The 27388-nt window shown below is 42.8% G+C and overlaps 1 protein-coding gene across 1 annotated transcript in view; it reads right to left on the minus strand.

Annotated features, from left to right (window-relative positions):
• LOC137211078 (C-type natriuretic peptide-like) overlaps positions 1-26147 on the minus strand; it is a 97535-nt gene extending 71388 nt beyond the window's left edge. Inside the window, exon 1 of the mRNA XM_067713193.1 lies at positions 25816-26147. Coding sequence (XP_067569294.1) covers positions 25818-26147 — 330 coding nt within the window. The 3' untranslated portion in view covers positions 25816-25817. The remainder of the gene's footprint in view (positions 1-25815) is intronic.
• Between the last annotated feature and the right edge of the window lie 1241 nt (positions 26148-27388).

A 27388-nucleotide genomic window follows, 5' to 3' on the forward strand; every position in this document is an offset into this window, starting at 1 on the left:
ACGACAATATGACATTCTAGAAAGGTTCTGAGGAACCAGATGTAACAGATTTTTTTTGTGAACCTAGACAGATCAGGAGTGGGTTGGCAATCTAAAAAAAGAAGGGAAATAAGTAAATGACCAACAGATAGAAACCTCATTCTTACATCCTGAGTAGCGAATTCACTTTGAAATTGTCATAAGAACTGAATTCAGTTTATACTCTCTATATCCTTACGGAAATCTTTAAGTGTGGTGAGGATCTTAGAATTCATTTATTCCCATCCTCTTGTTTTATAAGCAAGGAAAAGGAAACACACTGGGCAACCCCATCACTAGAACCACAGAGCCAGGTGGGAGAAACAGTGAGCTCAGCAGTGAGCTCAGAATTCAGGGAACCTGCCTCCTCTGCAAGACCTGTCCATGTTCTGGTAACAACCTCCTTTTCCTCTCTCAGTTACGACATTTCTGCTCTTTCCATTTCAGATTTGAACCATCAAGCCCTTGTCTTTGAATCTTTAGGGGTTTTTTTCAGTCTTGTTTGTTTTGTTTTTTTAGATCTGGACATTTTCCTGACTCAGTAGACAGGTGGCTGGGCAAACACATACCTGGTGTGGCTCAGGAAGAACAACGTGATGCCTTTTAGTCTACCTTAGGTCTTGCTTATGTTGAGGCTCTACAGGTTAGGGGTGTTGTTGTTGTTGTTGTTATTGTTATTGTTTTATTTCTTGGTTCCTGAACTCCTGAAACCATTTCCTATCATCTGCATGTATCCCTGCTGTCCCCATCCCGGGATTTCCCTTGCTCAGGATACAGTTTGAGAAGATGGTCTTGTCATCACTTTCATTATGTTACACATGATATTCTGTGTTGATTTGATCATCTTGGTTTCTTGATCCCAACCTGGAAACTTCTCTTCTGTGCATAACTGACCTTCCTTATTTTTCTCACCAAGGCTCCCTTCCCTTCTCCTTCAACATTATTATTGAGCCCAGGAGAGTCACATAGAAGGTTAATCTCCTCCCTTTTTCCTCCAGACGGGATGCTGAGCTTCCAGCTGTATCTCCATCACCTAATAAATCAGTTTTAATTTCATTCAGTCACTTGGATTCTTCATCATAATGTTTCTCCTTTTGCATCAAATTGACTTTCTCATGTTTAGTTTCAAGGCTGAGGCTTTACTCTTCGCTTGTGAATCATCTGTTATTTAATTCAAAGTCAGACTCCTTCCCAAAGCTTCTCTTCCTTTTCCTTCCCATTGTTAACTTTCTGCAGTTATATTTGGATCAAATTTCTGTCTTGCTGATGATGTTGACCATTTGGGGGAGAGGTTTATCTTTCACTTGCTTGCTTCAGCATGTCCTGCATATTTTATATAAGATAAACATATTCTCAGGTCCGTAGACAGAGACATAGCTTCTAAGCCATCCCTGTAGTAACAGGCATGGGGTACATATAGGTATGCAGGGGGCTAGGACATGACCTCAGCTCAGATGCAGCCGTGTGTGTACAGGGCTGGGTGAGATGTGGCCACCTGGGCAGCTTCCTGGTCTACCTTCTCACTGTCCCATCTTGGTGCGTAGCCCAGCTCCTGGGCACTGTGTCCCACCTGCAGGAGGTCCTTAGTTAACATGTGCTGCTTCTCCCCACGGTAGAATGCTAGTGTGAGGTCCCTGACACCACCTCCACACCCAAAGCGTAACTGACCACTTCCTCCTCTGAGCCACCATGGAAACACATTTGTAATTTACTAGCATGATCCTAATACTTGGAACCGCATCTGTTTCCCCATCCAGGTCCAAGGTCCTTGAGCGTCTGATTCCTATTTGGACATAGTTGTGACTTACAAGTGCTTAACAAATACGACTTCTACTTCCCTGAAACAACTCCTTTACTCGCAACACTGGGCCTCAATGCACAATTTTCATTTTGTAATACTGACTTTATGAGTAAAGACACAGCGTGACAAATTATTAGAGAAATCAGAACCATCCAGGGCTTACACGTTCACAGGTAAAATGTACTTTAGAAGATCTGTGCTACATACCTAGTATGATTAGAGAATATTTGAAGCATTTTGCAAGTATGGCAGTTGGCTTGGGAAGGGGAGGTAAGAAAGTCTATAAACTAAAGCAGTAATTCCTTTTTCTACCAATGATAGGTGGACCAACCAACTGCAGGGTATGGGTCAGCTCTGAGAGAACCACACCTGCACCTGGAGTCCTGTGTGATCAGTTACACCTGCATCACGACTGCAGCCCTTCAACAGCTTCATTGAGACTGAACGCTTAGAGAAAAGCCAGACTAGAGAAATGGCAACAAGCTTACACGAGATGGTAAGGAAAGAAAAAGCCAGGAACTAGGCTGCTTGGCCAAGCAGAAAATCCAAAATAAATGTCAACATCTGGACTTTGTTTCGACTGCGGGCAACTAGCACTTATTTAAGAAAAGTGAGTTTTCACCCTCACTGCTCGCCCCAGCTCACCCTCCCCCCGTCACCAAATTGGCACTTTGCTTCCTCCATCACTGTCTCCTATTCACCCTTCCAGGAATTTGACCTGCCCAGTTGTACTCTTTAGATGCTGGAGGCTGCCTTTTCATCTACAGTTCAGCATTTGATCTTCTAGGTGTGATGTGAATGCTTGTTGAATTAATGAAGGTTGAGTATGTGCTATAATAACAGCAGACACTTAGCACTTCCTAACTTGCCAGATTTATAAATATTAACTCATTTAATCCTTCTTAATACAGACACTGCTCATTCTTCCATCTTATGGATGAAGAAAGTGAAGCATAGACAGGTTAAAGAACCAGTTCTTGGTCACATAACCCAAGCAATCTGGTTCTGGAGTGTATGTTCCTATGTTGCTTCTCTGTTTTACATATTTTAAGTAAAAATAATAATTCTTTAAAACAAAATGATCCCCCCACCCAAAAAAAGAAATGTGCCACTGTGAATGATGAATAAAACTACTTACATACTAAAAGTAATAGGGCTTTATAGAATTTTTATGACAATATATGAAAGAAATATACTGGTGACAGCCTTGAAATAGCCCAATTGTGTCCTCTACTCCTTGGGAAAACCTATAAGCTTGCTGTTTGTGCTTTTTTAAATTAGATTTTATGTTTTATTTTTAGGGTCAAGGCTCTAAATTTTGAAATGCTATTTAAAATGTTTAAATACTTAAATTATTTGCATTATCATCATTGATTTGCATACTTCAATGGCATTTACAAAAATATAGTTATAAATATAGCTTTGAAATATTTAGGATACTTAAATTAATAGCATGAGATATCAGTTTACATCTAATGTCAAATTTTTTTGGAGGATCATATAAGCATATTCATTTCTTTTGTCTAATTATAGCAACTTTAAGTGCATTCATTATTTTCATAGAGAAGTTATTTTTCCTAAGCATAAAGAAATAAACTCTCTTGATCACTATATCTAAAATGTAATTGAAAAAAAAATTTCCATATTTCAAAAAAGTTTTAAATAAAGTAATGACAAACTTCTCTGACCAAGATTAAGAAATACATATTATATTATAACTCAGTACCAACATAAGTGTACACATATTTATATGTGTATAAAAAATTTGTTTTACAAAATATTTAACCTTATAATACATGACACACTTTGATATTTCTAGTTTATTTCACTTAATTTTTTTTTGATGGTTGTTTTTGAACCACTAAATTGATTTTCTCATCCATTAATGGGTCATTAATAGCTCATGATCTGCAGTTTTTTAAGACTAAAGAAGTGGATTCTGGAGTTCACAACTTCTCCCTTCGATCCTGGTAACAGCAGGTTACTTAGAGAAGCTTACTTGTAGGAAAAGGTATTTTATGGGCCTTAAAATACCTTCTCCTTATGACCGTCACCTCAGGAAGCCAGGAAAGGCAGCAAGTCAGTGTGGGGTGCACTTAGCCCATTTTCTAGCGACAGTGGCCTCCTGATTAATTATTTTGCAAATTACTCATTAAAACTTGGCTTTGCAAAGTTAGCCCTTGGTCCAGTTATTGCTGCCAGATTTCCTGTTTACACTGAGCTCAGTGTATGAGGTTATTGTCCCCACTGGAAAGTGCTTTAGACAAGGAAAAAGAGTGAATCAAACAAGGAGCCAGACTCCCAGCATCATTTCATGGTGCACCCTGGCAAAGAATGAGTGAACACTAAGTAACTGTAGGTGAGTCTGGGAGCCCGCTGCGGACATGAGCCGACCAAGATGATTCTATAGCAAATGGTCCAAAAGGTTTGATACAGAGGGATGATGCACTGCTTTCTCCTGGCAGTCACTGACAGCACAGCCCATCAGTAACTTCAAATACCTCTTAGAGAGTTTTCACAGTGAACATTTTCTACATTTCTAAACTAAGAGGCATGGTAAAGCATGCTGCCCCAGATCACGTGGATATAGATACCTGCTTCAATTACACTGGCTACTGCAGGCACACTTATTTTCTTAATTTTAGAGTTAAGAAAAGTTACAATAAAAAAAGCCAACTTGGGCTTCCCTGGTGGCGCAGTGGTTGAGAGTCCGCCTGCCGATGCGGGGGACACAGCTGTTTTGGGTCTTCATTGCTATGCGTGGGCTTTCTCTAGTTGCGGCGAGCGGGCTTCTCATCACAGTGGCTTCTCTTGTTGTGGAGCACGGGCCCTAGAGCACACAGGCTTCAGTAGTTGGGGCACGTGGGCTCAGTAGTTGTGGCTTGCAGGCTCTAGAGTGGAGGCTCAGTAGTTGTGGTGCACAGGCTTAGTTGCTCCACAGCATGTGGGATCTTCCTGGACCAGGGCTCGAACCCATTTACCTTGCATTGGCAGATGGATTCTTAACCACTGTGCCACCAGGGAAGTCCTTGAGGTATCTTCTAATGTCTTTTTTGATTTCTTGTTTGACCTAATGGTTGTTCAAGAGCATGCTGTTTAATTTCCACATACTTGTGAATTTTCCAGTTAGTTTTTTCAAAGATAAGCAAAATAGACAAATACCTAGTTAGACTAAGACAAAAAGAAGACTCAGATAAAATCAGAAATGAAAGAGGAGTCATTACAACTGACACTACAGAAATAAAAAGGATCGTAAGAGACCACTGTGAACAACTATACACCAACAAACTGGATAACCTAGAAGAAATGGATAAATTCCTAGAAACATACAGCCTACCAAGACTAAATCATGAAGAAATAGAAAGTCTGAACAGACCTATAATTAGTATACCAATTGAATCAGTAATCAAAATCTCCCAAAAGAGAAAGCCAGAGAAATACATGGCTTCATGGTGAATCACACCAAACAATTAAAGAAGAATTAGTGCCAATCCTTCTCAAACTCTTTCAAAAAATGGAAGAGGAGTGAACACTTCCAAACATTTCATGAGGCCAGCATTAACGCGATACCAAAACCAGATAAAGACACCACAAGAAAACTATAGCCAATATCTCTGATGAATATAGATGCAAAGTTCCTCATCAAAATACTAGCAAACTGAAGGCAACAGCACATCAGAAGGATTGTACACCACAACCAAGTGAGATTTATCCTTAGGATGGAAGGATGTTGCAGTACATGAAAATCAATTAATGTGAGATACCATATTACCAGAATAAAGAATAAAAATCATAGATCATCTCAATAAATACAGAAAAAGCCTCTGACAAAATGTAACAGCTTTTCATGATAAAAATTCTAAACAAACTAGAAACGGAAGGAAAGTACTTCAACATAATAAAGACTAATTATGAAAAGCCCACAGGAAACATTATACTTAATGGTGAAAAACTGAAAGCTTTTCCCCTAAGAGCAAACCGAAAATCTTCTTCACAGCAAAGGAAACAATCAACAGAATAAAAAGGCAACTTATGGAATGGGAGAAAATATTTGCAAACCATACATCTGACAAGGAGTTAATCTTCAAAATATATTAGGAACTCCTACAACTCTTTAAAAATGGGCTAAAGACTTAAACAGGCATGTTTCCAAAGAAGACATACTGATGGCCAAGAGATATATGAAAAATGTTCAATGTCACTAATCATCAGGGAAATGCAGATCAAAACCACAGTGAGACATCACTTTACGCCTGTCAGGATGGTTATTATATTAAAAACAAAACAAAACAAAACAAGAGACAACAAGTGTTGGCAAGAATGTGGAGAAATTGGAACCCTTGCATTCTGTTGGTAGGAATGCAAAATGGTACAACTGCTATGGAGAACAGTATGCAGCTTTCTCAGAAAATTAAACGTAAAACTACCATATGATCCAGCAATGCCATTTCTGGGTATTTATCCAAAGTAATTGAAATCAGAATCTTGAAGAGATATTAGCACTCCCTTGTTCGTTGCATCACTACTCACAATAGCCAAATGTGGAAACAACCTAAGTGTCCCTTGACAGATGAATGAATAAAGAAAATGCAGTAGATACAGACAGTGGAATACCATTAACCTTTAAAAAAAGAAAGGAATTCTGCAATATGTGACAACATGGTTGAACCTTGAGGACATCATGCTAAATGAAATAAGCCAATCACAGAAGAATAAATACTGCATGATTACACATACATGAGATATCTAAAATAGTCAAATTCCTAGAATCAAAGAGTAGAATGGTGGTTGCCAGGAGCTGGAGGTGAAAGAAATGGGAAGTTACTAGTCAACTGACATAAAGGTTCAGTTAAGAAAGATAAATAAGTTCTAGAGATCTCCTGTATAACCCTGTACCTATAGTCAACAATACTGGGCCGTACACTTAAACTTTTGTTAAAAGGGTAGCTCTCATGTTAAGTGCTCTATCCACAGTTAAAAAAAAAAATAGAGCTTCAATCAGCAAAAGTTTTTCTGGGCAGGACGACATGCAAACGAGCTAGTTTCTCTCTCTCCCTTCCCCATAACACCTCTAGGAGATTACAGACCAAACTTTTTGCTTATCATGTAGTTTTTTGTCAAGAGGTCACCCATTATATATATAGGTGACTCATCTTCACCTCAGATGAAGTACAGCTTCTCCACTGATGCCAAACAGCCTTTTCTAAATTGCCACAGCGTCAAGTATATGATTAGGGTGCTCAGGAATGTCAACCCATACGCTGCAGCCCTTAAAACCACGAGTCATTACTAAAAGGTACCAAGCTCCGGTCCTACGTCATATCAAACCCACCAGGGAAGCTTGGCCTTCCTTATGTCTAACAAATCAACCCTGCTTAAGGGTTAACCCTGTTTCCTCTTGATTGGTTCTCTAAGAAAACAACTTTGAACTTCACACAATTGAGTACTCAATTTTCCATAGTTTAGTTGGTTCCTTGTTTCTCTTATGTTCATCTCCTCTATTCTGTGGTCTTGCAATTTTCTTGTATCACCTCCACCTCCCTCAAGCAACAAGCAGCACCCACCTTACATCTCTGGTCTAATCATACGATTTCCGGGCCTACCTGGTGGGTGCTAGTGGGGAGGTGAGTGGAGCCTAGGATGGGAGCAGGTTCTGAGAGTGAGGCCCTTGAGATCCAGGGAAACCGACACTCTTCCAGAATTACCTATCCATCAGCATAAAGATTGTCTTTGATCCATTGTAAAGTCTGAGAAAGCGGTTGTCTGCAACACTGTAATATCAAATTCATGCACCAGGCCACAGTATGCTTGTGGGAACATACCTAATAAAGATTATTTAGAAGGGATTATAAGGCTATGGGCCTTTAAAATTATTTCTAGTAAACGGTATATTATTTTGCGCCAGTTAATTTCTAAATACCTTACGACATGATGTAGGTCTAAACAGAAAACTAACTTTACAGCACTCTAAAGCCCTGTAATCCTCATGTTGGTGTCTTGAGACACATTTTCGTGCACAGAAAATCACACTGGGCACCTTCCTTCCAGACATTTAGGATAGAGGTATTTACTGGTCATATGGATTCAAAATGCAGCACACTTCTGTGAGCTGAAAAGTTACAATATAAATACTACAGGGAAGCTTTTCCTGTACCTTATGTTTCAAAACATGGTTAATTAGTATTATATAAAAATAGAGTATACCCCAAATGGTAAATCACTTACTTTTATACTTTCTGACACTAATATGTAAATAAAATTGCTTCCTTGACCAAGAAGACACTAAACCAAACAAATATAGTACATGTGGGAGTGAAGAAAATAAATCTGACATTTTGCCTAGTGCCTCGATCTGACCATTTATTATATTTCTAATAATAGAGCATGGACAGGGCTGTTTTAGGCTGGAATGCAAAATTAGTGAGAAGAGTTCATTTCCTGGGTAGAGTCAGAGCATTTCCTGAAGTATCATTAATCTGTCTTTTTTTTCTCTCTCTCTCTCTCTCTCAAGACATACAGCGCAATGTCTTTTAGTTTAATGATACTAGTTTCCAGGTAATCAAATTAGAAATGCAGAAACATGGCCCGATGTTGATAAGCCAGTATGGTCTAGCTGATTACATCTTCCTTAGGTGAGTTTCAGAATCACTAGGATGCTACTTAAACATACATACACACACTCGAAAATCGTTCTCTGAGATTCATCTCCCCCTCGCTGCCGATCTCACTAAGGCATTCTCATCAAAAGTCATATGCGATGAAATTATCATCCCCCATCAGTAGAGCAGATAAAGCGAACTCAGGTGCCTAAGCGCCTTTCCCTGACCAATAATGATGATGCTGGGGCGGTCACATAACTCATGTTCTTTCTCTGACCTATTGCGTTTTCACTTCATCTCAGTAGCTTACCTAGATTACACAGGCTCCCATCTGGACCAGCTAAATGGCATTACGATGAGGCTCTAATTTTCAAACCTAAGATGTAAAGGGACGGTTTCGAACTATCCTGTGAAGTTCATTAGTGGAGAAAACGAAATACTTCTTCTGGTCCAGGATGGTTTGGGGACCTAAACGATCTGGTTTACACCTGCACATTAATCAGTTTTGTTGATCAACTGCCGTATCTCCAGGTGACCGGCATTTGTGAAGAAAAAAAAACTGTAAACAACTCTAGTCGGGAACTGAAAAGGGGAAAAAAAATTAAATGCTGCTCTAGGACAAAAGGAGAAGCTGCTGTGGTAACCAGATTTTTCTATCTAACTGAAATATGTTTCCATCTAATTACACAGCATCTAATTATGCTATTTACATCCCCTGCCAGAACAACTATACAGAAGTTCAAAGCAAGCAAACTGTAGATGTGTACATCTACGGTCTAAAGGTGTCCACTTGCAATGCTGAAAAAAGCATCGTGAAATAAATATATATTGGAAGAGGTATATGAAATACGGAGATACTGTCTCCATTCCACGAAAGAATTAATTGAAAATAAATAAAAATTACTCTTTTTGATTGTTAAGCATGTACTAGAAAAGATTCTTTTTGTAGGGATATATACACAGAAACCAATTCATCAAGCCATTTAGTGTGTGGCCAATAACTTAAATATGGGAGAAACACAACTCTAAATATATTTAAATCTCTCTGTACTTACTAAAAAGTTACACTGACACGCATAGTGATGTGAGCTCTTCAAAACTCCCATTTTATTTTTCCTTAGGTCCTTATTATTTGCATTATTTTATCATTCATGTTATTTACACTACAACATGTACAACATAAATTAAGCCAAAACTTTGGGTCAAGGTACAGTTGGTAGACTGACTTCAGATGAAGCTGGATAAGGGGCTTTACACTTGCAGTTTCTAAAGAGCTCAAAAGTTTTAAATTGCAAGATATATTTTATAATTTTACCAATGTTATAATAATGAACTAAGAAGCTATTCTTTAACCCAAATCCATTTTGAGAATAATTAAAACCAATAAGCATCATTCCCCTGAACTAAATGTTGTCAAGCCTGGGTCTTCCCTGGTGGCGCAGTGGTTGAGAATCCACCTGCCAATGCAGGGGACACGGGTTCGAGCCCTGGTCCAGGAAGATCCTACATGCTGCAGACCAACTAAACCCGTGCACCACAACTACTGAGCCTGAGCTCTAGAGCCCACGAGCCACAACTACTGAGCCATAAGCCACAACTACTGAGCCTGTGTGCCACAACTACTGAAGCCTGTGCACCTCGAGCCTGTGCTCTGCTACAAGAGAAGCCACCGCAATGAGAAGCCCTTGCACTGCAATGGAGTAGCCCCTGCTCGCCACAACTAGGAAAGCCCGCACACAGCAACGAAGACCCAACACAGTCAAAAATAAAATAAAACTAAATCTTAAAAAAAAAAAAATGATTAGCAGGAGGGAATTTAGCCAATCAGATAGTGCAAAATAGAAGTTACTTAGAATCTCCCCTTTAAAATAAGGTTGAGGGCTTCCCTGGTGGCGCAGTGGTTGAGAGTCCGCCTGCCGATGCGGGGGACACGCGTTCGTGCCCCGGTCCGGGAGGATCCCACGTGCCGCGGAACAGCTGGGCCCGTGAGCCATGGCCGCTGAGCCTGCGCGTCCGGAGCCTGTGCTCCGCAACGGGAGAGGCCACAACAGTGAGAGGCCCGCGTACCAGAAAAAAATAAAAAATAAAATAAAATAAAATAAGGTTGAGCCTTGTCTACAATACTGATAATAATGTTGATATGAAGACATTAATAGAAAACTATTTTTTTTTTTTTGGCTGCATGGGTCTTCATTGCTGTGCACTGGCTTTCTCTAGCTGCGGAGAGCGGGGGCTACTCTTCATTGTGGTGCGTGGACTTCTCACTGCAGTGGCTTCTCTTGTTGCAGAGCATGGGCTCTAGGTGCGTGGGCTTCAGTAGTTGTGGTGTGGGCTCAGTAGTTGTAGCACGCAGGCTTAGTTGCTCCGTGACATGAGGGATCTTCCCGGACCAGGGATTGAACCTGTGTCCCCCGCATTGGCAGGTAGATTCTTAACCACTGTGCCAACAGGGAAGCCTGAAAACTTTTAAAAATAAAAATTTCATAGCTTTATTTCTTTTTCCTGTATGTATATTTGGTCAATTCATCACAGTGTGTGACAATAAAGGACGGTCCTTAAACTCTCAAAACCTAATTGCATATGAAAAGGACTCGATTATGACTTGATTTCATTCTTATTTATGTCATTTCAGATCATTCTTTTTTTTTTAAAGATTTTTTTGATGTGGGCCATCTTTAGTCTTTATTGAATTTGTTACAATATTGCTTCTGTTTTGTCTTGGTTTTTTAGCCACAAGGCATATGGGACCCTAGCTTCCGGACCAGGAAGGTCCTCCACCCCCTGCATTGGAAGGTGAAGTCCTAACCACTGGACCACCAGGGAAGTCCCAGATCAGTCATTCATAAAAAGGAGACTCTGTTTAATTTATATACGTCATTCAAGCACCCATTCTTTCCATATTGACCAATAGCAATACTCATGAGGAAAGTATATCCCTAGTGGAAAACAAAACAACTATAATCAATTCTCACTATACTTATGAGCCAAAAGATCATATACTTTTATTTACTTATTATAAATTTATTTATTTATTCTTGGCTGTGTTGGGTCTTCGTTGCTACGCGCAGGCTTTCTGTAGTTGCAATGAGCTGGGGCTACTCTTCGTTGCCGAGCTACGTGCAGGCTTCTCATCGCAGTGGCTTCTCTTGTTGCGGAGCACGGGTTCTAGGCGCGTGGGCTTCAGTAGTAGCAGTGCGCAGGCTCAGTAGCTGTGGCTCGCGGGCTTAGTTGCTCCGTGGCATGTGGGATCTTCCCAGACCAGGGATCGAACCCGTGTCCCCTGCATTGGCAGGAGGATTCTTAATCACTGTGCCACCAGGGAAGCCCCCCATATACTTTTAAATTACTCTTAGTAGGGTGTATTTTAGAATTTAGAATCCTGCAGGTGTATTTGGACTTCCAGCCGTTTGGGGCTATAGCCAGAGCTGTGGGAATTTATGCCCACTTGAGCCAAAATAATAAAGGTTCGTTCACAGAGCCAAACTGGCAGCCACTTTGCCCAGTTCTGCTACGTAGTCCAGCATCTTCCCACAGCCCTCAGACCACGTTGGGAGTGGACAGTATCACATCCCACACACACACTGCTAAGCCTCTCTCCGATTCTGAGCAGCCTCCCTCTGGTTCTGTGATTTCTTGGACTCCCTGGGTGCTCAGGAAGGTGAGGATTTGGGTTTAAAAGGCCCCCTAACCCCAGTAGCTGAACTTGGAGGTTTAGAACACCTCAAGCTTTGAACTTAGGGGTTTAGAACACCTCAAACTTCTTCCCTTCTAGGACAACTTGAATAAAGCTTAGAGTCAGCAAAGGGGAGGCTATTTTAAACGGGAGAGGAAAATTAGAACCACGGTTCTTAAACACTTTTTAGCCATGGGTTCCTCTAAGATCTAAGAACTTGATCAAAGCTATGGACTCCAAAATAATAATAATAATAATAAAAGGAAAGAATACCTATATAATTCACGATTTGTGTGAAACACAAATTTCTAGGGAGAAGTCATCAACGTCCTGAATCTCATCCAGGATGCAAATGAAATCAATCCTGCCATGGCCATCTCCCCAGGTCCCTTGATAGCTTTGAATCGTGTTCCTTGTTTTCTAGTCTGGGGTCCAGCTGGCTTGGCACCTCGCTGGTCGGTGAGGCTGGGGCGCTGTGTCGGGTGGGATAGGAGGGGGGTGGTGCGGAGGGGGGCACAGATCTGGGCCCCTCTCCCCGTCTCCTAATTGGCATTCCTCACACTCAGTTTTGGCTGAAAGCTTAGGAGACTGTGCCAGCTCTGACTGGTCTTCTACTAAATAGGGGTAATTCACACAGAATTTCTTTTCAACACTTCCAGGATTCCTTTCCGGGGCTAAGGACATGATCCAACAAGAAATCGAGTCCAACGGTTTCAGCAAAATTACAATTAAAAGCACATACTAGAATGTGTTTGTGTCCAATGGCCATTTCTGATAAATACCTTAACAGTTTAACAAACACCGAGGAGAAACCGAAAACATCCAAAAGCCACTCATCCCATATGCACTGGCCTGTAAGTACTGGTAAACGTCAGTGTCTGGGAAGGCTTTTAATGTTATCGACAGCTTATTCAAATAGGCTGGAGTGGTCCCACAGGGCCTGAATCACTACGACTGCTGAGGAATAAGCCACTCATACAACAAGATGGGGAGAAATCTCAGAACTAAGTGCTGGGCTGTGCCTCAATCAAAATGGCCCTTCTCAGCATCTGTGACGTAACCAGAAGCCCGTAACCCTTTCTTCCAGTTACAACCAACTAGCCGCGGGAGTGCCATGAGAGCCAAAGCATGGAATGGCTTCCTTTAAGAAAAAACAAAGACCGAAAACCAAAAATCTGTTAAACAGGTAGTGCTGCTTCAGGAAACTTTAACAGCTGTGATGGTGGCAGAAAATACCGTGGTCTCCAAGTTTGTTCTTTCAGATACATCATACGTCCTCCCTGAGAGGACAAAAATGTCAGGGCATTGTCCAGAAGGAAAGAAGGGGGAGAAGAGATCTGACAGTGCTGACAGGAGGCTTGAAGTTGGGGGAGAGAGGACCAGACGGTTGAAGCAGCTGCCCGCGCTGGCCAGGGAGGAAAGGATGCCACATGCACGGGGGCGCACTGGGTGCCCAGTGATTTCGAGGCTCCGTGTTCCTCGGTGGAGAAGGTAAAAGAATAAAAATATCTGCGGCTAGAGAATGGTGACTCTGATTCATTTTTTAAAATGTGTATTTGTGTGTATTATGTCTGTGTATAAATATACATATAAATACACACAGATGTGTGTGTGTAGAGAGAGATTTTTTTTTTTTTTTTTTTGCAGGAGGATGGAGGTAAGATGGCAGACTGAGGAAAGAGGAGATCAAGATAGTGTTTAAAAAAAGGAATATCAATTACTTAGAACTTATTTGAAGAGCTCTGATAGGCTTTTGGAAAATCTAGGTAGCAAAAGGCAATTTATATGTTCCTGGGTAAAACGTCTGGATAAAGAAACACGAAGGCATAGTAAGTGTCTGATTCTACTGGTATGAAATATCTTGCTTAGTACTCTTCACAGTGAAGTCATGGGAGGTTTCAGAGACTGATACGCTCAAACTGCAGGATCATAAAGACAGGCTGCTTGCCTGTCTGTCTGGCAACCAAATTTTGGCTACCCCATGGCTCATTAGGCTCTGAATCAGGGGCTAATCAGGGGAAATAAAAGGAGGAGAAACTCCAATCAGTCCATTTGTGAGCAGCTCTAGTCGAAAGACGGACGAGAAGGAGATTTAAACTATCATGAAGTTTGGTTCTTATCTGTCGGTTTTAATTATCTTTGGATCTTGGCTCCCAGGGGAAGCAGCAATTGAGAGCCAGCTATAGAAATGGAAATTATAAGATGGGGAGGATGTCAGCATTCTGAACGGCAGATGGTCTTGGTTTTAAGAGGCCAGTTGGCAGTGTTGTGTGTCTCCTGACGTTTATCCATCAGAAGAGGCAAGGCAGAAAAAGCTCATTTGCAGTTCTGTGTCAGAGCCACCAGGATGACACTGAGACCTCTCAGTAGATAAACAGTAGGCGGCTCATGATGACAAGAGTACCGGGCAGAGCTAGGAGTCCAGATGCAGACCTCTCCTCCCGCTTTGCAAGAGAAACCGCTTGGGGCCTTAAAAACTCCACAAGGCAGAGAGTGTGTTTTGTATAGAGATGGACAAAGTCCTCAGCCTTGGGGCTAAGTGGAGGCTTCTCTAGTGTCTCGAAACACAAGGACCAAGGTCTGATGACTTTTTGTCTAAAAATCTGTGTAACGGTTTACTGCCATGGAGAGATATTCGGGATAAATTGTGCTATGTGGAAAAGCAGCTTATAAAACAGTATATTAAATGATTCCATCTTGTATACAATATAGCTATACATGAAAAAAAGAAATCTGGGAGGAAACATGCAAAAATGCAAATTGATTCTATTTTGGAGGTGTGATTATGGACGGTTTTTATTTTCTCCTATTTGCTTAATTAAATCTTTAAAATCTTCCACGTTGAACATATATTACTTGCCTAATGAAACATATTTTAACACACATTAATATTAAAATGTATTTTAAACACATTAAAATGTATTAATGAGGTATCACGTACCCATGGTATTGAACCCGTGAGAATAAAAAAGTAATTTCACAACTGACTTCTAAAAACTTCTACGGATGCCCCAGGATCTCCTTAAGGAAAGGTCTGGAGGAATACAATATAGGTTTCACTGGCTACAATATATTTACAAGAATGTTTAAGGTCATGGAATTAAATTAAATGTACTCTTTCTATATAGTTATGGCTTCAAGAGTACACTAGAGGTACTAGTGGCAACCAAACTTTGGCTACCCCATTCCTCATGTCTAGAACACTCTCTTCTCCCCCAGGACCGATCTTTTCTTCCCTACACAGAGTGACTGGATGTGTGGGAAGCAGCAGAAGTTTTCTTCTCACTTGAGAAGATAACTGATCCAGGGCTCAAAGGATAGCAAATCAAGATGATAATTCCCCAGTTTTGAGCACCAGAGTGTTGAGTGAAACCTTTCCTCCTGTTTTACTTTTGGTGGATTTAATTCTAGTGTTTTGCTGAGGGGGTGGAGGTTCCCACAAGGAATAGTGCCGCTCTGGCCCCTCCCTTTTAAAGTGCTTCCTCTTCCACTTCTGCTTCCCGCTCATCCAGTCACTCTGTGTAAGGAAGACAAGATCAGTCCCGGTGGAGAAGAGAGGCTTCTAGACTGGACTTAACCGAGGTCAGTAAAGAAGCTACTGTAGATGTGCAATGGTGAATGGCTAGGATAGAGTGGTTGCCATGGCAATGGGCGTGACTGGGCTAAATCTGAGAGACAAAGAAAATACCTGGGACTTTGATGAGACTGTTATTCAGCCATTTTCCACAGCAACAAAGTCAGCAGTAGCAACAGGCAACCAACCACTCTGATCAGGCCATTAGGGTGCCTGATACTTTATACATACATATTCTCTTGCAAACCCACAACAGACTTGCCCAGTAGAAATGAACGGCCCCATCTTACAGAGGAGGAAGCTAAATTTGAGGGATGTTCAGCACACCCCATGAGAGCATAATGTCGGTGCTTAAATGCATAATTCTGGGGTCAGACACTCTGGGTTCTTCTCTCAGCTTCTTCACTTGCTATCAGGGTGACACAGGGCAAAATACCTAACCTCTTTGTTGTTCAGTTTCCTCATCTGTAAAAGAGAGATAGTAACAGGGTCAACTGCCCCGGGGGCTGTATGGGGATTAAATGGCATAAGGAGAGGACGGAGAGCCTTTAGCTCCGTACAAGCCACAGAGCCACCTTCAACTGGCACTGATGCACTTCTCATTCCATGACAAGGGGATGGCAAGCCCGGGTCAGTCTGAGTCAAAGCTCTTTCCATCCCCCAAACACACCGGATATAATGTAGCCACAGCTCCAGGGGCCTCCCAACCTCTATTTTGATCCTTTCGATGGTCCAAAAGGTCATTCTCCAGCCACATGCAACACTCATAGAGACAGAGTTTCCACCTCCACTTCCCAGAGAAATAAGGAAAACAACGCTGAAGTGAACATTTTATGAGGATTGAGACCAGGTTTCACAACCTGAACTACTGTTTCAGGTAAGTGTGTTTTTAAGGGAAACAACTAAGATAGAGACACTGTCTAATGTGCTACTAGCATCTCCAAGTGTCCAAACTGCAGTCTTTTGTCAAATTTGTTTCTATCATCTGGAAAAACAAGTAAGAGAAGAAAATTCTGATATGTAATTCTGTCTCAAGTGGTTTCTGAATAAAGCCCCTATGATTTCTCTTCTCCAGTGGTGTTTCAAGGATGGTGACTGTTATTTTTGGTTTATTAGTGCAACAAATGAACAAGCAGTCAGTGGATATAGAATTCCAACTTCCCAAATTACTTTTGATCTTCGTCAAAGCACAGACTGACTACACCTTTAAATGGTGGCAATCAATGTGTGTGTTTCATGCTCTGGGCCTATCATGTGATGATCTAACATTTGTACATCAATGTCCAAAATGTCTGCTCCTCTCCTCAACCCCTGGAATATGAGATCATACCACACATTCCATATTCATATCAACCCCTTAGGTACTTTAGATAGGTTTTCATTAGCTACGTACTTTCTCATTCTGCCATTCTGCCTTTTAGAATTGTCTTATTATATTTCATTATTGAAATGATGATCAGTTTTCTGTATTCCAATGCATCTTCTTTTGTAAGATGACAAGAATATTCAGAAAAATCTTCACTGACTTCAGACTTAGGATAAAAACATTACTTTGTTTTCTTTCCCTCCCTCCCTCACTCCCTCCCTTCCTTCCCCTCTTTTTCTTTTTCATTAAGACTTTATTTTTTAGAGCAATTTTAGGTTCACAGCAAAATTGAGGGGAAGGTACAGAAATGTCCCATATACCTGCTGCCCCACACACGCACAGCTTCCGTCATTATCAACATCCTCCACCAGGTGGTACATTTGTTACAACTGATGAACCTACATTGACACATCATCATCACCCAAAGTCCATGGTTTACATTACGGTTCACTCATGGTGTCGTACATTCTGTGGGTTTGGACAAATTTATAATGACATGTATCCATCATTATGGTATTTCTTTTTTTTTCTCCAACATGTAACACTATGGCTTACAGGAAATTTATCACAATATTTGGTTATGACCAAAATATAAGTTATTCTTTTTCTTACTGTTTTCTCTTCAAACTGTTATTCTATTATTCTAGCAAGCTTGATTAAGTAATTGATCCTTTCTTCAAAAGCTGCATTGCTTATCTGTATGTGTTAAATTAAGTTCACTAATCTAAATCAAAATCTGTAATTTCTATACTATTATTTTTAATCTGCCTAGCTTTCAATCCAACATCAGAGAATTTTAATAATGATCATTTGTAATAGATTTTTAAATTTAAGACAAGGTTATCGTCATGTCTTCCATTTGTTAAAATTTCAGTTTTGATGTTCTTGATTCCTTATTCCAGATGATTCAACTATCAAATTATGAGGTATTTGGTGAGGCTTTTATTCATAAATCTTCGAGCCAAAGAAGGATGGGAATTCCTGTGTCAACCAGTCAAAGGATATTTTTAAATTCAGCAAGTAGTTATTAAGCCCCTGCCATTTGCAGGCAGTTTTCAAGGCTTCAGGGCTGAAGAGATAAGCAACCGGTATGCCTCTTTCCACTCCACCCCCAAAAGAGAGCAATTCAAATTCATAAAGGTTAAAGTTAAAATAGAATGCAAATACCTAGAACAGCTCCAGGAAGGCTGCCGCCCTCCCCTCACCCTCCCATATGGGATTTCACTTGTAAGTATCAACACAGAGAAAGAGCTCCAGGAAGCAAAGGACTCACTGATGAGTGAGAAATACCTGAAAGCAAGCTACAGGTTGATGTAATTGTTCGTTACATTTCTTGGACAATTCAAATGTTTCTGCATATTATCTCATTTGACTGAATACTCCATTTTTACATGGGCCTAATTCATGTAGCAAATCAGAGGTGAAAAGGCCATAAAAGCCTGGATTATAAAATGTACGTGAGGTTAAGAGATAATGCGTCACTGGCGTGGATAAATCCAAAGACCATCCTGAGCAACATAGCCGGGCAGAAATGCTTTCACTGGCCAGTTTAGGCTACCATTGCTAGTTTAATTAAAGAGTTATGACATCAGTGTGGAAACACAAAGGGAGAGCAGCTGTGTTCCAGTGAAAACATTTCTGCAATTTCCATCAACACAGATAAGCTCCTACACGAGCACAAAAGAGATGTGTGCAAAGTCACAAACTAGGAGGACCTGTACGCAGAGGGCGATCGCAGAGTTTTCATGGAGAAGGAATTACCCTTCTTAGATGATTAGATTGCCCTCCTGTTTATGTTTTCATTATTGTCTCTTAACGTGCATGGTCAAGATTTGAAGGAAAAGTCATAGGACTTTGAAGACGTTATAACCATTAACGAACCACGTGAAGAAGAGTCCCGAGGCTGAACAGAGGAACAACTCAATTACTTCACTGGGAGTCCAGACACGCCCACCCTCAAGCACCCCTGCCATCCATCCTTAAGAGTAATGCCTTGAGTCTAACCCCAGGCCCAGCCCACACGTGGCCATCCTTCATCAGTGCCCTCAAAGCAGACACTTGTTAAACAGGAGGCTTTAAACATTCTATGCCTAGACTTGTTTCCCCACACGTCCTGTTAATTGCCTTCCAGTAACCCTCCCCAGTACCGTGCTTTCATGCGTGTGTAACTCATCCGCTTGTCTGATCAATACTGACGTGCGGTTGAGAAGAAAAGTATGTTTCGTGCTATTTTGAGTGACTCACCCTTAGAAGCCTACCCCTGAGCACACCATTTGCAGCGCACAGTTCACTTCCCAACTCCGATTTTACTCTGAGAAACAACCTTTTACAAAATTGCCTGTAACTTTCATGCTTCCTGACTTTTATTGACATTCCACATCCACGGTGGATAAGGAGTTACCCCAAACATTCAATTATCGGATAGATTTTAAGATCTTAAAGCTGAAGATGTATTTGCTTAAGAGTTCATTTATGTTTTTAGAGACTTCCGTGTTTTTCCTCCTCTTCGTCCTGGGTGATTCATCTTTCCTCTGGGGGTCCTCTACGCAGCGTAGAGTTTCTCATTTTTTTTCTTTTTCTGAAGATGAACAGTGCACACCTGACCACAGTATCCATCCAGCAGAGACTGACCGTGAGCATGGTCGGACCATCTGGCACCAGGACTCAGGTTTAATGAATGTTTACTGGATGAGTACCACGTGTCAGATCCTCAGCAAGGCGCTTCCGCACATATGGCTGCACCTGGGCCTAATTCATTAACTGACTATTTTAAAAAATCCCCTTGTACTCACCATGCCTTTTATTTTCTGTATCCTGATCTTTTGACATCTTGGGGCCTGGAGAACCCTGGAGGGACTGCTCCTCCCAGGGTAAGCCAATGCCTAGAGATAATCAACTTGCCTTCCCGCAAGCCTTTCCATATGCAAACCGCCTACTTATTGGCTCTCACACCTCGGGCCACTCTCCACCTGCCCTTGTCTCCTCAGGGCCAGGCATCAGCCTACTGGGAACAGCCCCACTGTGGCAGAGCCTCTGAAATTCTTCAAACTAGCTAATCCCAAACCTGCTTACTGCGCCTTTTCTGTTCCTTCCAGTGGAACCACAATAAAGACTCTTGTCCACATTTTCCTCTCCCCTCTACCCCCACTGCCTGATATACCAAGGCTCCTACTTCCAGCAGGCTGTGAGTATAATAAAATTCTTCCACTATGACAGTCATTTCCATGTCTGCATGTCTCACCACACCTGGTTAAAACAAATACTGGGTACCACTAAAACATCCCAGAGAATCACAGAATCATAGGATTGGCAGCTAAGATTATTTTGGTTTTGTTTGTTTGTTTCATTCTACCTTCTTTGCTCAGTAAAAACAAGTGTTAAGCCTTTTTTTTTTTTGTCTTTTGTCTGGCCCATATTAACAATACTTAATAAAATTGTATGTAAGCTCTTTAAGTGTGTAACCAAAACGATTTAATTAATTATTATTTTTTCCTGTGTGAAAGAGCCAGCTCTGGCCTATGTGCCAAGTCCCTTCACAGCCTCCACTGCCACGCCGCACTGCCACACCTGTTTGTGGAGGAAGGGTAACCAGCCTCTGCTCACAGCACTTATCCTCTCCCCGAACAAGCAGACTAAATGAATCTGAGGAACTCAGGAGTGACACTGGTTTGTTAGGTGCGTTTCAAAGGTCCCACATTTCCCCGGACTGGAATCTGGGTGTGTCTTTGCAAGTCCAGCTATTACGTTCATAGACCTGGGGTGATTTGGACAGTGCTAATTCACTTCAGTCCTCAGGACAGCTCCAGAGATTTTGCTGCTGCGTCAACTTCTCTGCCATCCCTCCCGCGGGCATCTTCATCCAGCTCCCTGGCCCTGGCCTAGACGTGCATTCTGCTTGACCAGGAGCAGTAAGGAAGCAGGGGCACCGGCAGATGCAGGTCTGCCTTGCCCGTCAAGGTTTTCTCTTTCCTTCCTTCCTTCCTTCCTTCCTCCCTTTCTTCTTTCCTTTCTCTCTCTCTCTTTTCTTTCCCTTTCTTTTTTTCCTTTGTCTTTTTCTTTGCCAAATGTCAAAATATAAAGACGGCCTCTTTGAGGGGTTAAAAAGCAGACTGTAAGGCGCGGCCTTTAAGTAGACATCTATTTTCTTGGGGATGTACATCCAGACAAGGTCACCAGCACTGAGTTTCTGTTTCAGAGGAGCCTACTGAAGGAAAAGGTATTTACCTGTCACCTGGTACGTGTTACATCTATAACAGGACAAGTACATGAAAATGAATGAAGCGTAAAATTCAAGCAATTAATGATTTTGGATCATACAAAAGAACCAAGATGTAAGTTGTTATAAATTCCTTCAGTGGTCAAAGATCAATAAAAGCTACACTGGAATTTCTTCTACCAGAAACTAGTTCTGCAACGGCATGAAATATTTTGTATTGGGCTTTGTAAATAGAAAAAAAGGACGTAATGTTGGCCTGTATTCTTTCTCTGTGTTTGGCATTTCTGTCAATGTCTTCATTTTAAGAATATGTTTCCTAACCGGCAGGAGAGCCGTGAGCTGCCTCACGTGTCTCCATGTCTTCCGAAGGGGATATTCATTCACTCGTTCTACGGATATTTATTGAGCAGCTTAACTACGTGTCAGAACAATCCTAAGTGGTTGGCATACGGCAGAGAACAAGACAGAAGAAGTCCTTGCCCTCTTGGAGCTTGGAGTTTAACAAAATGAATGACTCTATGAATGAATGAATACATGCAAGGTGGTAGGCAGGTTAGAGTTCACAAAACTGAGTGGGCACAGATTAACATATTTCATTGATAAGGTTCATTTTTTCCTCACACTTTAATATCTCTGAAATCAGGATGTGTCTTAATACTGATGGTGTCTTAAAACGGCTGACAAGTTGGCAGCAGTCACCGCACAAGTGTCATTTCCCTGCATTTGCATAAACTTGGTCATCGCTATTCATTTTGTCATCACTTCCACTAAGTTAGGGGCATCCTTAGCACTGCACGTGTTCTGGAACACTGCCATTTAAATGGTTTTCAAAAAGGTTACACTATGATTTGGCACTTAAAGATGTTACTGTGTGTGCACCAAGGCAAACAAACAGAGCAGTGGGGCCTGAATGTTATATTACTAGAGGAAACATTTGTCTTTGTTTGGCATTTCCACATTACCTTGCAAAGCAAAATCCAAATGCTTTACCAGACTGAAGAAAAACACAAAAGAGGAATCTGTGTTACAGTTTGTAAGTGAGACATACAAGCCGATGGCCTATCATACCATAAGCAATGCTACTGAAGGTACCAGCAGGAAAAAGTACCAAAACCCATGGAAGAGATGAAGGAATCTTGAAAGCAATGAGATGCTAGCGTGACAGATGCATGCAGTGTCATGGAAGACCACTGGTAAAGTGGCATGTCGTAATATAATCGGCAGTATTTTCTCTTTCTTCCTGTATAACAAAAATCATGCTATGTCTTACAGCTGACATTTTCAATCTGATGAAATACAGAAATAAAGATGGATTGCTAGTTAATGAGAAGTTTTAAAACTAGAATAGAATGCAGAGTGGAAGTTTGTTGATACTGGACACTTTTAGGTTAGTAAGGCATTTGCATGCACCCAACTTCAGGCAAACTGTACCATGTCAATAATTTGGTATAGTTTTTGTATGTTTTGGGGACATTTTCCATGCTGGTGCAAGAGTGACAATGAGTAAACCTCATGTTCTACTTTCCCAACTTTAATTAGCGCTGCTCCAGTTCTTGGCCATTTAGAGATATCAGAGGGGAGGTGCCAGGGCTGTCTTCTAAACTAAAACCTCACCACGCTGCAGGGGTGGAGTAAAATAATTAGACAGGAGAGCCCATGTGAAATCCCAAAGCATGCACACGGGACCTTGCGATGCTTAGCACTAGATTAACGTGAGTAAAATGCCAACTATGGGGATGTGCCTCCAGGCAGCATATGGTCACAGCTCCAAAAGGCATTTCTTTCTTTTTAGCCTTAGTACTGCATCATTTTGCAACCAGAGAGAGTTGAAGACTATACAAAGGGAGAGAGTACACACACATACACACCCCGCTTGGGAAGAGAAATGATAAAACAGCGGTTGTAGATTATAATAATAAATTTTTTTAGGCACAGCTTCAAGCTTACTGTCACAACTGTGACACAAGGTTTCCATACCCTTCAGCCAAGTGACAACTGCCTCAGTGTAAAAGTGAGTAATCAAATCAGAAATAGGTGTGTGGCCACATCCATCCCCAGTATAACTGGCAAAAGCGTTTCTATATGGTGAATACATATCTTCAACAGTGCTGACAACAGGCTACACCACACAAATGGCATTTTGCACTCTGGAGAAGGCCTGCTTCCTGCTCCTAGGGTCCTCAGTGAATTTCCTTTCTGGTCAGTAGAGGAGAATCCAGGGATTCTCTGGACTCACACCACCTTCCCCAGTGACCTTGTTTCAGTCTTTCGTTGCAAGTAGACAGGGCTGTGTCAGGAATTCTCTGACAGTTGGTACAGGAGGATGAGTGTGCCAGTGTGAGCGCTGCAGGGGATATGCTGCTGCCAGCTGGTGGGGGGCACTTATACGTGCACACTTAAAATAGACTTGAACGGCTGAGAGGGGACAGACTGCTCCTTAAGTGCCAGTGATGGAAACACTTGGAACCAAGTTATCTGGAAGGGCAAGGAGTTTGTATGTCTGGAGATTTCCATCTGATTTCCATCCTGGGGATTGCGGGTGTTGCGGGAAGAGTCTACGGAGTCCCAGATGTCACCCTTGGGTGGAGGGAATACCTGCGGGGCACAGGCACACAGTGGTGGGTTCCCAGAGGGAGAAGATACTCTACGAAGGAGTCTGATCTGGGAGGCTGGGAGATGCAGTACATGTTGCCATATCTGGATTTCCTGCTATATCATAACATGGGCAACTCTCTCTCAAGAGGGGCTGGGAGACAGCATAGGATAGTGGAAAAGAGCATGGGCAGTGAGTCACACACATCCAGGGTCAAATCCCACCACTATCATTTGACAAGTAATCTTGGGAAAATTGCAAAACTCTTTAAACCTTAAAATAGGGGAAGTAGTAATAACTCGTCAGGGTGACTGTGAGAATTAAAGTTATATATAAAATACTTAGTACTATATCTGGTACATAGTATGTGCTCGATGTACTGTGTCACCATTGACCAAGGAGGTTTCCTTCCCTTTAATATGTAAATGTTCTCACAGAAGTGATGGGACCTGGCGTGGGGATAAATCACATGGACCTGAGCAAGGGGTTGATGTCCTTGGCTAAGGGTGTCTCCAGGGTACAAAAGTTGGCATTATCAAGTTGTCTTATGGTATGAATATTTTTGATAAGAAATAAAGTACCCTGGGCTTCCCTGGTGGTGCAATGGTTAAGAATCCGCCTGCCAATGCAGGGGACACGGGTTTGAGCCCTGGTCTGGGAAGATCCCACATGCCGCGGAGCAACTAAGCCCGTGTGTCACAACTACTGAGCCTGCACTCTAGAGCCCGCGAGCCACAACTACTGAGCCCGAGTGCCACAACTACTGAAGCCTGCGCGCCTAGAGCCCGTGCTCCACGACAAGAGAAGCCACCGCAACGAGAAGCCCGCGCACTGCAACGAAGAGTAGCCCCCACTCGCCACAACTAGCGAAAGCCCGCGCGCAGCAACTAAGACCCAATGCAGCCAAAAATAAAAATAAATAAAATAAACAAATTTTTATACAAAAAAAGAAAGTACCTGTGAGAATCCACACATGTGATCAGAAAGGTATCAGACTGATTAGAATTCAACAGAGTTCAACGCTCGCTCGTTGAGATCTGCTTATTTCCGGTCTATAGGACATCCACACGTCCACCTCTGCTCTGCGCTACTGTATGACAGGTGTGTTTCTACAATCATGTGCGAAACGCAACACTAACTTTATCTCTCTGCATTCGAGGAAGTTTTGTAAAGCAAATCATCCACACCTAATCCATCTTTTTTTGAAGGTCAAAACTTTCTCCCATCTTCAAGTTGGTACGTGGGTCCTGTATTCTTTCTTCCCACCTCTCACCCTAAGAGCTGGGCCACAACTGCTACTCTCTTTCACGTGCTCCACCCCAGCACTCTGGGAAAACATGTAGCATCAAGAAAATATTCAAGATTTGACAGAAGAATCATCGGTACCTTGGACACATTGTTTAGGGACCTTTAATTAGAAGGTAAGGGAGACAACTACCTACGGCAAAAGCCACAGTACGGGCGCTCTGAGTGCCCAGTCTCCGGAAAGTCCCCTCCCCCAGGGGGATTCCCGCAGAGGAATGTCCTCAGGGAAGAGCCTGCGTCTGGAATGCTGCTCGGGCCAAAAAGTGGCCTGCGTTCCTGCATGCCTACATTCAGGTCACGGGCGTCCCTGGCCAGGGTGACCTGTCTCTCTCTAATGGGGCGCGCCTCAGGGACCCCCGAGTCCGGCTCCTCTCGTCTCAGCATCAAACTTTCTCCTGGAACAAAACCTCTTTCAAACCACATGGGGGCAGGAGGATGGAGGATGGCAAAGCCACCAGCTGCTGCCCGGAGACAGCCCTCCTCCTCCAGCCCGCTTCCCTCAGCCGCCACCCTCTTCCTCGCAGGGAAAGCGGCCCAGACAGCGCAGCCCCGCCCAGCCCCGCCCAGCCCGCGCCCCAGCCCACCGCCCGCCCGCTGTAGCCCAGGGCTTTGCAAAGCCACTTCCCGGCGCTGCGACGCCCGAGGCGACGGGGCGAGCCCAGCCGAGTACCTTTAGGAAGAGGTCAGGACACCGACACCCAAGGAGACCCGCAGCATCGCCCGAACGCCGCCGCCGCCGCCGCCGCCGCCGCCGCCGCCGCCGCGGCGGGAGGCTACTCCGCTGCGCCAAGAGCCGGAGCGGGCTGGGACCCGCCGCCGCCGCCGCCGCCGCCTGCGCCGCTCGAGCTCCCTGCGCCGCGCTGTGCTCGCTGCGCCCCGGCTCCGCTGCCCGGCGACCGCCACTGTCAAGCGGAGCCCCGCCCCCTGCGCGCCGGGCGAGCCGCGGCCCCCGGGACGCGCCGCCGCCCGGATTGGCTGCGGAGTCGCTGGCTCCGCCCCCATCGCCGCGCCCCTCCCGTGCTGGGGGCGCGCGCGGCAGCCAGTTCCTTCCAGGGGCGCAGCGAAGGGTGGGGTCCCGGGCTGGGCGCCCAGAAAAGGCTACCTAGGGTGGAGTCTCGGAATTATAGACAGAGGGTTTTTTTGTTTTGTTTCTGCTTTTTTTTTTTTTAACCTGAAGGTGCCCTCACACACCGTCCAAACTTCATTTTATGTGGAGATTAAATCCAGTTCAACAACTTACCCAAGGTCACAGAGCAAGGAGATTGATTTTGTACTTCTGTATTAAATCGAAGCTGCTTCAGCTTTTATTTCTCAGTCATGCAGAGATGCGTCCTAATAACTGAGCTATGTACACAGTGTAACAAGAAATTAAGAATCCATAGAGACAGAAAGTAGATTAGTGGTTGCTAGGGGGCGGGGAAGGGGGGATGGGGAGTGACTGCTAATAGGTTGGGGTTTCTTTGGGGGTGATGAGACTGTTCCTCAATTTGTTAGTGGTGATAGATGCACAATTCTGAATATACTAAAAACCACTGCATTGTACACCTTAAGTGAAATTGTGGTACAGGTTTTCCCTGCTACCCAAAGTAGAGTGTTCCTATGAAGCCTTTCATAAGCCAAAACGGCATAAAGCACAGAATCAATTACCTTGGGGCACATCTTGCTAACGCATGCACAAAATAAATGGAGATAAAGCACAGATGCTCACAGACACAGTTCAAAACTATGGCAGATTGATGCTGCGATGCTGAGTGTAGTTCCCGGAGGAGGACCTTGGCAGGGCCACTCTCCTTGCCCAGGTTGGTGCTGCCTCCATAAGAGCTTGTTGCAAATCAAATGACAAATACTATGTTTGCTTTTTGCCTTTTACATAAAAGCACAAAGAGGGTTTTACACAAAACCCTCTTTGGATTTCCTTCAGTTAGCGAAAATGGTTACTAATGTAGGTTTGTCGTAAAAGCAAAGTGGTATATGGCAAACTTTTGAAAAAACTGAGGATACCTGTATGTGAATTACATCTCAGTAAAGCTGTTATAAAACCATATTGAGAGTTATAGTGCTTTCGGGAGACACACATAAGCACATAGTTGGAGTACGTCACAATTCTGTTCTTTGTGGGCAGAAATGGCTTATATGCATGCACCCATCCACTCATTCAATAAACCACGTATCTTTATCAGGTACTCTGACAGGGGTACACAGATTGATAATACATGATCTCTGTCTTCAAAGAGTTGCCAGAC

This window comes from Pseudorca crassidens, chromosome 18 (genome assembly GCF_039906515.1).
Source record: "Pseudorca crassidens isolate mPseCra1 chromosome 18, mPseCra1.hap1, whole genome shotgun sequence".
NCBI classification, from domain to species: domain Eukaryota; kingdom Metazoa; phylum Chordata; class Mammalia; order Artiodactyla; family Delphinidae; genus Pseudorca; species Pseudorca crassidens.